Source organism: Musa acuminata, chromosome BXJ2-8 (genome assembly GCF_036884655.1).
Source record: "Musa acuminata AAA Group cultivar baxijiao chromosome BXJ2-8, Cavendish_Baxijiao_AAA, whole genome shotgun sequence".
In the NCBI taxonomy this organism is placed as follows: domain Eukaryota; kingdom Viridiplantae; phylum Streptophyta; class Magnoliopsida; order Zingiberales; family Musaceae; genus Musa; species Musa acuminata.
In genome coordinates this window covers 5,883,884-5,893,645 of record NC_088345.1, presented here as the reverse complement: position 1 = coordinate 5,893,645, position 9,762 = coordinate 5,883,884, and the positions used below count along the sequence as shown (strand labels likewise).

At 36.7% G+C, this 9,762-nt stretch overlaps 1 protein-coding gene across 1 annotated transcript; it reads left to right on the top strand.

Moving 5' to 3' along the window:
- Window positions 1-4,583: 4,583 nt before the first annotated feature.
- On the top strand, window positions 4,584-8,294 carry LOC135618897 (stem-specific protein TSJT1-like). The gene is made up of 5 exons (XM_065120306.1): window positions 4,584-4,869; window positions 7,111-7,351; window positions 7,433-7,553; window positions 7,667-7,776; window positions 8,035-8,294. Exons 1-5 carry the CDS (start codon window positions 4,667-4,669, stop codon window positions 8,068-8,070), a joined length of 711 nt encoding a protein of 236 aa, XP_064976378.1. The 5' UTR covers window positions 4,584-4,666; the 3' UTR covers window positions 8,071-8,294.
- The last annotated feature ends 1,468 nt before the right edge of the window (window positions 8,295-9,762 follow it).

The window sequence follows — 9,762 nt, the reverse complement described above, 5'->3', positions numbered from 1 at the left end:
CACACGACCAGGTGCTTAGTATTTGATTATTCTAGAGATATGAAAGTTTGAATCGAAGGCACACATCATGTTTGGGATGACTCAAAGACTTCATGAAGGTTTCTCTTCGCCACGCTTCAGTCTCATTGCTGAAATGATAAGGTGGTTTTTATTCACTGATTTTGACCTCGATTCAAGATATTAATCAGATGTTGTTGTTCCTTATTCAGATCATGGTTGCACCTGAGAGTTACGTGCAAGTTTCTCTCACATCATCGACTTCCATGATGTTCCAACACATGAAAACAAATATTGATGGAACATGGCATTCTTGGAAGTATCTATGACTGTTGTGATCGAGGTTCGTAATATCGTATCGTACCGGTATTTTGACCTGGGCTCAGTATCGGTACGGTACGATATACCGAGCGGTACACCCAGGTGTGCCGAGTACTAGTACTGTAGAACTGTTACAGTGCTACAGTATAGTGCTACAGTGCACTCGGACCGGTAACAAGCAGTCCACGTACCGACAACCTATCAGACCGGTACGTATCGCCCGTACCAGGCGGTACAGTTCGGTACAGCAGACCCTCGTTGTGACCATGTGATCCACCTAATAGATGTCGTTATTCCTTACCTTTCTACGTATGATAGCATATTTGTTGAAGTGTCTTTGTATCGTAGGCAACTATAATAATTTGTTGAAATCTCTTTTGTATCTTGTCATGAAGAACATAAATATCAAGATGATTAAATCAGGGGTGTTATGATCTTACCCAATTAGCAGCTTAACATTTGATTGGATGAAATAATTACCTCAGTTTGATATTTCTAAAATCATATTACTTAAAATACACAAATTTTAAATGATGCAAATTTCTTTCCATTTTCGATGTGTGGATTGGATTAGATTGTGGATAGCATACGCAAACTAGGTTTTAATTTTACGAGAATATCTTTTATGTATATGCGTATATGCATATTGATGAATTATGAATTAGCTTTAATCGGAAGTATTTGACCAAAGAGGTTCGAGATGAAGTGGTGGTAGCCATCACATCAAATCACAACACATTACATCACATCATCAACAACAGTGCTGAAGCCAAGATGAAAGCACTATCAAACATGAGACTACCTCGCCAAGGAGTCGTGTTCTCTCTCTCGAAAGATCCAAGTCCATGAAGACAACTAAATCCTCTTCGTCTCCTCCATGGCACGCCAAGATTCCTTGGTTTGTCCGTAGCCAAATACCGTGGGCGTTGGGTCACAATCAAAGATTGTAATAGAATAATAATAATACGTCATGACAACGCACTTCATTTTCGTGTCTCGTGGCGGCCACCACTAGAATATTCTGCACAATTTAGAATTCCGTCAGATGTCTTTTGATCTTAACATATTTTACGTGATTTGATAAATTCTTTATTTTAATTTTATATATCAAATGAGTTTTCGAGCTGAACATGATATTTTGATGTTCTTTCTAAAAAAAATAAATTATTAATCCCAGACATTTAAATTGAAGTTGATGATAGTGGTATATATATATATATATATATAATCCTTGTAAATTCATTCAAATCATTGGCTTTGGAATAAATCAAAATATTATAAAATTTCTTATTTAAGGATTTGAGGTCTTACAAACATAAAGGTAGTGATGTGTGCAGTGGTGGTCTTAACACTATGATATATGATAAGGTCATTTAGTCTCACATTGGTTGAGGAGTATGAGAACCAAGAGCTTATAAGTCCGTTAAATCTCTCTTACCCTCAAATGTGCTTTTTGGTGCTATGAAAGGATAAAATCGTATGGGTACACCATCGCCCAAAGCGGATAATTCCTCACGAGCCTATGGATCGCACCAATGATCGACCGACCAAATTGTCCCTTATCAATTTATTTTTTAATATTATTCATTGGTATATCTAATCTCTGGTTATATCGATTACTAGATAATTGGTTCGATAAGATAATTAACCTATTGATTAACATATTGATCACATTCCATTTAAAATGTTGACCGAAGATGCTTGATCTCAAGTTACTGATAATGGATAATTGGATATATATAATCATTGTAAGTTTTTTAAAATTCATTTTACACTAAGAATGAACAAATAATTATAATTATAATTTATTATTTTAAAATATATATCTTTGTATATTATATATATATGTATATGTATATATATATATATATATATATATATATATATATATATATATATATATATATATATATATATATATATATATATATATATATATATATATATATATATATATATGAACGTACACCTCTGATTTATATCTAATAAATAGGGATAATAATTTAAAATCAGACCCTACAATGCAACTAATCTCATCTAACTCGGTTAGATATTATTGGCAAATAGATGCATCCCAATCAAGATTAAGCAATAAAATTAGGATGCCTTCACATGATAACGAGAAACGATAGAGCACACAAATGAAAAATCACTCATGTAGTTTTCCTCCACAAGAGAATGGAAGTGAATATTTTTCATTATTTTAATGATTTAATTGGCCAATCTAAGGGGTCGAAATTAATTTCTGGTATACACGAGATTCATATAATTTTGTTCACGCATATCTGCATGCGACATACGAATGCTTATAATCTGTGAGATATTTCGGTAAAAAAGAAAAGAAAGAAAAAAAAAAAAAAAAAGAAGACAATGTTGAGATGGTGATTGCTTTTTGAGAAGTTGTTCTTATCCTCTCTTGGTTTGGTGACCTAACCAGCGGCAGTGACAGTAGCTGACAGAATTCACATCGCACATCGATGATGTTTGTACAAACAGCATCTTTCCACAGAAATCAAAATGCTAAAATCATGATGTCTTTGTCATGTTCTCATCCTTTTCATCTCAGATCTAATTAGTCGAAGGACGCAACGTAATAGCCGCCATTTGTGGGGGCCACCAAATTTATGTTTTATATTTGGGATAAATTCTAAAAAAAATTTAAAGTTTTCTTTTTTCCACACAACATCTCTTTTTATTTTATTCCAGTAAAACATCCTTTATTTTCTAAAAAAAAAAAAAACATTACCCCCACGTTGGTCACTATCGAGGCCCTTGCTTTTCGTCTTCACCATAGCTTGTGTCGCTATTGTTATTTTCCTCCTCGCCTTCGTCTCGTACATCTCTTGTTATGCCATCTTCGATGATCGTATCTTTGGCCTCCTCTTTTGCCTTTTAGATTTCAAGTCTCTTATGCTGCTGAAAAAGTATGTCCCTCGTAGTCGCTCAATTAGAATAGAAGAACTCAAAGGAGACATGAGCGATGCTCAACTCAATAGCCATGCAAGGGAAGGGAAAGCCCATCGTGGTTGCCTCCTTCCCCTCAATCAAGATCAAGAACAAGAATGGCATGATAGAGGTAGCATCTTAATAGATTCTATATAGTAGTAGGCGAGAACAAGAGTTACGAACAAAGTCAACCATACGGAGGGTAATGACATAAGGTGAAAGTGGTCGTGATAGAACGACAAAACGAAGGCGACAATCCATAAGACGAAAGTTAGAGGTAATTTTATCATAAAAAGCAATAATTTGGGATTTTAATAAATTTTACCTTTAGTCTTTTTTTTTGGACCGATAATATTCAAAATAAATGTTGATACCTTTATCTTTTTTAAATAAGAAACAGTTAACAAAGAATTTGATCCTCAAATCTTGTTATCAATGGTTAAAATCTGTTCCTGATAAATCATTAAAATCTTGATAAGTAACACAAATACATCATTATAAAGCCAATATTTTACTAAAATCACACTACACTATTGAAGAACAGTACGCAGAAAAAAAAAAGGGGGAGACAACCTCATGTGTGCACTTAAGCTTCGAGATCACCGCCCAGGTTGATAACACGTCACATCACGAATGATCATGATGCACTCCATGACACTATCTCTCTAAATAATCACTTCCCCCTCCTTGTATTCACTTGGCTATTTTTTATTTTTATTAAATTATTATTATTATTATGGATGATTTCAAGATGACTCCACAATTTTAAAAAAAATTAACAGTGTATTTTTTTAATGATCATTTTACTTTTATTGATCACCCCTCAACCCTGGTCGTACCTTCGTTTCGTCGATTGGCCCCCTTCGTCGAACTCATCCGGTAATAACGATGCAACCTTCGTGATCAACAATGGAGATGATAGGCCAGGGTGAGCTACGCCTTCTTCTTTTTCGCCCGTGATCAAATAGTAGAGGACTACGAGCGACGATGATGATAGACTCATTTTCAATAAGTGCGATCAATGAACGGAGACCAATAGAGATGACGAAGATTCGACAAAAGCACCAGTGAGTTCGACAATGGTAGAAGTAAAATCATCTATTCACTTGATCAGAGGAGCTCTATGAAAATTTTTTATAATAAAGATATTTTTATAAGAAATTCTTATATTTATGAATTAAAAAAATCATTCTATTTTATGCATGAATTTTATTTTCTTTAACATTATTATGAATAAAAAAAATAAATCTTATTATTGTAAAGAGCAACAAACAGATTGCAGCTTCAGCTGCAGTGCTCTGCCTATATAAGCAGGTAGGCAGGCAGGCAACCTTTCCCTCCATCGTCTCATCTTCTCTTTATCTTCTTCCACACAGGTGAGGGTAAGTCGGTTACGATCGTCATGTTGGGGGTGTTCAGCGGGGAGGTGGTGGAGGTGCCGGCGGAGCTGGTGGCCGCCGGCAGCAGGACGCCGTCCCCTAAGACACGGGCGTCGGAGCTGATCAACCGATTCCTCGGGAGCTTCGCTCCCGCGGTGTCGATCCAGATCGGGGACTTGGGACACCTCGCCTACTCCCACGCCAACCAGTCCCCCTTCGCTCCCAGGTTCTTCTTCCCCCATCTCTCTTCCCCTCCTCGTATGCTCATGATTCCCTAACTCAACAAGAAAGGAAGAAAGAAAGAAAGAAAGAAAGAAAGAAAGAAGAAAGGCGTCCCGATGCATCCTGGAGACGCGCGTCTTCAAGTCCAACACTAGTGACGAAGAGATCGCTCAGATCTATTTGAGATTAGTTTGCGGACAGCACTAATTGATGATGCATCAGACCCTCGTCCCTGATCTGTTTGCTGGAGAAAGGGGAAGGACGAATAACGCTGAAGCGGAGGGGAAAGGGGAAGGAGGGGAGGGATTTAACTGTTGAGCTATTAATTCACTCCCTTGAAACCTGCCAGCTAATGATTGGGTAAGGAGAAACACGTGGGGGCCATTGACTTGTCCAATCACAAGACTGGTTGGTGGTTTGGTAGATGGTGAACTGGTAGCAATTCATTCTTTTGTTAACTTGATTGCCCGTAAGTCTGTGGTAGCCAGTAAATCATATATATATATATATATATATATATATATATATATATATATATATATATATATATATATATATATATATATATATATATGTGTGTGTATGTATATATATATATATATATATGTATGTATATATACATATATGTATATATATGTAATATATATACATGTGTGTGTATGTATATATATGTATATGTATGTATATATACATATATGTATATATATGTAATATATATATATATATATATATATATATATATATATAAAGAATATTTTAGGTACCTGCTTATACTTCTATAGAAATTTTAGATCAAATTAGTTAATATTAACCATAATTAGAATAATAATTATAGGAGTTCTTTGAATGGTTGTCAATAGGAGTATCTATATGGAGAGTGTTTGTATTTGGTGGTGATATATAATAATTTACAAGGGTAGATATATGCAAAAGCATAAAAAACAGTAATAATGAAACATGAAATTTACGGGTGTTTTATACTACGTTTTGTTCTACTTTATAAAGATCTTGATTATAATATTATTGACTCTTACAACATGGTTCTTGATAGTATATAATAAGAAAAAATAATAATAAATTGCAATAGTGATGATGTCTCACATGTTCATGTCCGCTGACAGGAAGTTCATGCCTGTTCTAACTTATAGTAATGGTGTTGTCGGTCATTTTCATTCATTTAAAACTAGGCTCCAATTAAAGAAACCCTCAGTCCAACGTTAGGTCGCTTGCATGACATTTAGCTTCAAGCGTGGGTCACTTAGCTGATCTGTGGATGTTCTCTTTTCTGCACATGGATCTTCTACACTTTTGACGTTGCATTATTGATGCCATGACGTTAGGGGGTGGTGGCAATGATTGATCCACACTTGCTTTATCTACCCAAACCCATCCTAATTGATTAGGTATGAAGTTAGAGGGGGTGAATCTGAACAGATCAAATTCAGGTTTACTTGAACATAAAGTTCTTTCCTAAGAAGAATTGAGATCTTTACCAACTAAACTATCGCTGTCTTAATGTTCATAGGTCACCATAAATCAACATAGAATTCTAAACATAATTTCTTTTTCTCTAATCACAGGGTTGTTGAGACGTCGCAATTATTATTGTTGTATAATACTCATCGAGAAAAGCTTCATTTTGTGTTTATTAGCATTATATTATTACTTCTTTTCAAAAAAGTTGATTATGAATATTTTTCCAGTTGAAATAAATATCATCTATAGTTGAGTGGGCTAACTACAGTTTAAAGCTTTTCTGACCTGTCGACAAATAACTTAGGTCCAGGTTAAGCATATTCTTTTGCTAATCCGAAGTCAGCCCTAGCAATCATATTTATCACATCATTTATTTTTGTGGAAGTCTAGAGAAAAGGTTCCCCCAATTACATCCTCATGCAGTAGTACCGTATTTGAGCCAGGAATTAGCGGGGGCCAATTATATATATATACATATCTCTTAATCTTTGTTGATTAGAGCTTGTGGTTTAACCTTAAATTTTGATCCATAGATTACACAAAGAAAAAAGTGGTTCCAGAATATTGTAGAATTTTAGCTCACAGCCTGAACTGGTCCTGTAACATGATCCATATCTAATCAGTTGAATTATTAGAGCGTATGAAACTTTTTGGCCTTCTTGTAGTGCCAAAATCTTTTGATCTGTTGAATAGCTTTTGCTTCGCACTTACATACGTACAACAAAATCTGTGGCTGGAGTTGCTTGATGTGCAACGCAATCTTGTGCAGGTTGTTTGCAGCGAAGGACGAGATTTACTGCCTCTTCAAGGGAGTGCTGACCAACCTGGGCAGCTTGAGGCAGCAGTATGGGCTTTCCAAGAGTGCCGACGAGGTGGTGCTGGTCATCGAAGCCTACAAGGCCCTCCGTGACCGAGCTCCCTATCCTCCCAGCTTCATGCTCGCACACCTTATTGGCAACTTCGCCTTCGTGCTCTTCGACAAGTCCACATCATCCATCCTTGTTGCATCTGTATGAACATACTCTTTCCTGCATGTTAAGCTCTAAAAGAAAAGCCCAGTCTGATGGTTTGTTATGCTTGTAATGTGACAGGACCCAGATGGAAGAGTGCCCTTGTTCTGGGGGATCACTGCAGATGGATGCCTTGCCTTTGCTGACGATCTAGACTTGCTGAAGGGATCGTGCGGGAAGTCACTTGCACCATTCCCTGAAGGTAAACCCAGCAAGATATCTTTGAGAGTCCATTTCATCAATCATCTCCTTTGTAACGTGGTACATGTTTGGTGTAAATAATTGAAATCTATATATGTGCTTGCTGGATTGCAGGATGTTACTATTCGAATGCCTTGGGGGGGCTGAAAAGCTATGAGAACCCCAAGCACAAGGTGACTGCTGTTCTTGAAGATGAGGAAGAAGTATGTGGTGCCACTTTCAAGGTATCGGTCTTATCTAATTATGCGTAATGTACTATTGTTTCTATACAAATTAAGCTTTGAAATCAAATGAAAAAAATACATGCACAACGTAATTAAAATTGTAGATTCCCAGACAACTCGAGCATTTATTTAAGATGTGGACTACCTCGAGAACCTATTTCAGATCACAATAACTAAGTACATTCACCAACTGTGTTAAATGATTTGTAACATTAAATAGCTATTAGTCATCAAATTTTCTTGCAATTGTATATCCAGGTGGAAGGATCTGCAGTTCTTGCGGCAACGCACTAATCAAGGAACATCATGCGACTGTTGGGGCAAATGATCACTCTTTAGAATCATAAAAGTCATGGAGTTCCTGACTATGTAAATTATATGGTGGGAGTCATGAGTTTGCACTAGCAGTTCTGTCTGTCTCTCTGTTTGCCTCCTTGGGTTGTTCTAAAACTTTCTCCGAGTAGTTGTCTTTGTTATCTTCATGTACTCTACTCTAGTAATCTTCCTTATCTGCTGCATGATGATGATGGCGATGATGAAGTCAGCGTAAATTATCTCATCCTCAATTGTGTGGCAATGCCATGGTTTGTGCTGAATCAGACGAGGAACAGTGTGGATAAAGATGGGAGGCATGCCGGCCTCCGCAGGTCCACAAGCAAATAAATGCACTTCCGCTGTTGCCCTTGGCGTCGAAACGAAGCGCATATTTATCGAGACGTCGCTTGCGCAAATCCATCCACGTCTCCAGTCCTTAACCCTTCTTTCTTCTTCTTCTTCTTCTTCTTCTTCTTCTTGTTTCCTCGGTGTATATAAAGAGAGAAAGGCTCCTGCCTCGACAACCAGCACAAGATTAATTAGGGGAAGGCTGCTTGACGATCTTCTCATGTCTACCTCGACCCAGGACTTGGACAACATCTTCCATGCCTTCGACATGGGTTCTCTGAGAACTCACCTCCCCATAAAGTAAGAGCGAGCACGGTTGGATGCATTTGTGGAGAAGGATTGGTTTCTGACATTTGCACCTTCATGTTTTCTTTTCGGTTTCAGAAGGAAAGGGTTGTCGAAATATTTCTCCGGTCAATCGAAGTCTTTTACGTGCCTGGCGGATGCAAAGTGCGTCGAGGATCTTAAGAAGACGGACGTGCCGGAGAGAAAGCGGCGGAAGTATTTCGACCGCCGGGCAGCAGCGTCCAATAACGCACTACTCTTCTCCTGTCGCAGTTAGATGTGTTATATAGTTCTTGCCACTAGTCTCCCTCGATAGGTGCGCGGTCTCTCTACCTGCAGCGGCACCCTCGATCCAATATATATATATATATATATATATATATATATATTGAAAGATTGCATTATAACCTCTAGACTCAGTATTATAGAGCAATTTTTAAGGTGATAATATTTATTCTTGTTCATAATTTTAAGGGTAATTTTTTTTTTAAAATATCAAGTTTTTATTTTTATTTTTATCTTTTTGAGAATGGAATCTTTTCCATTTATTTATGTAAAGTATCATTTATTTTCATAAAAATGAGATTACCTCTAACCTCTGTTGTATTGGTCTTCGTCTTTGTCTCATCATCTTCATGTGGTTGTTTTCATCCCGTGTCACGCTCATTCTCGTCTACCGATTGAGCCATCGCTCTCATCTATCGACTGCATCCTCACCCTCATTCATAGCTTCTATCCTTTGTCCTCGTTCATCTCCATATGACATCATTCCTCCTTTGTGAGGTGGAGGTTACGACGACAAAGGTGATAAGACGAAGATAATCATGATGAGATGATGAAGTGAAGATTATGGGTAATCTTATCTTAAAAAAAAAATATTCCATGAGAATAAATAAAAAATAATATTATGCAAAAGAAAATTTCTCTAATTTTAATAAATATATAAGCATATAAGCTGTCAACTGCATTGTTAATTATAACAAAGAAAATTACTATTCTTTTTCCCTCTCTTCAACCTTTTTGTGTCTTTTCCTATGT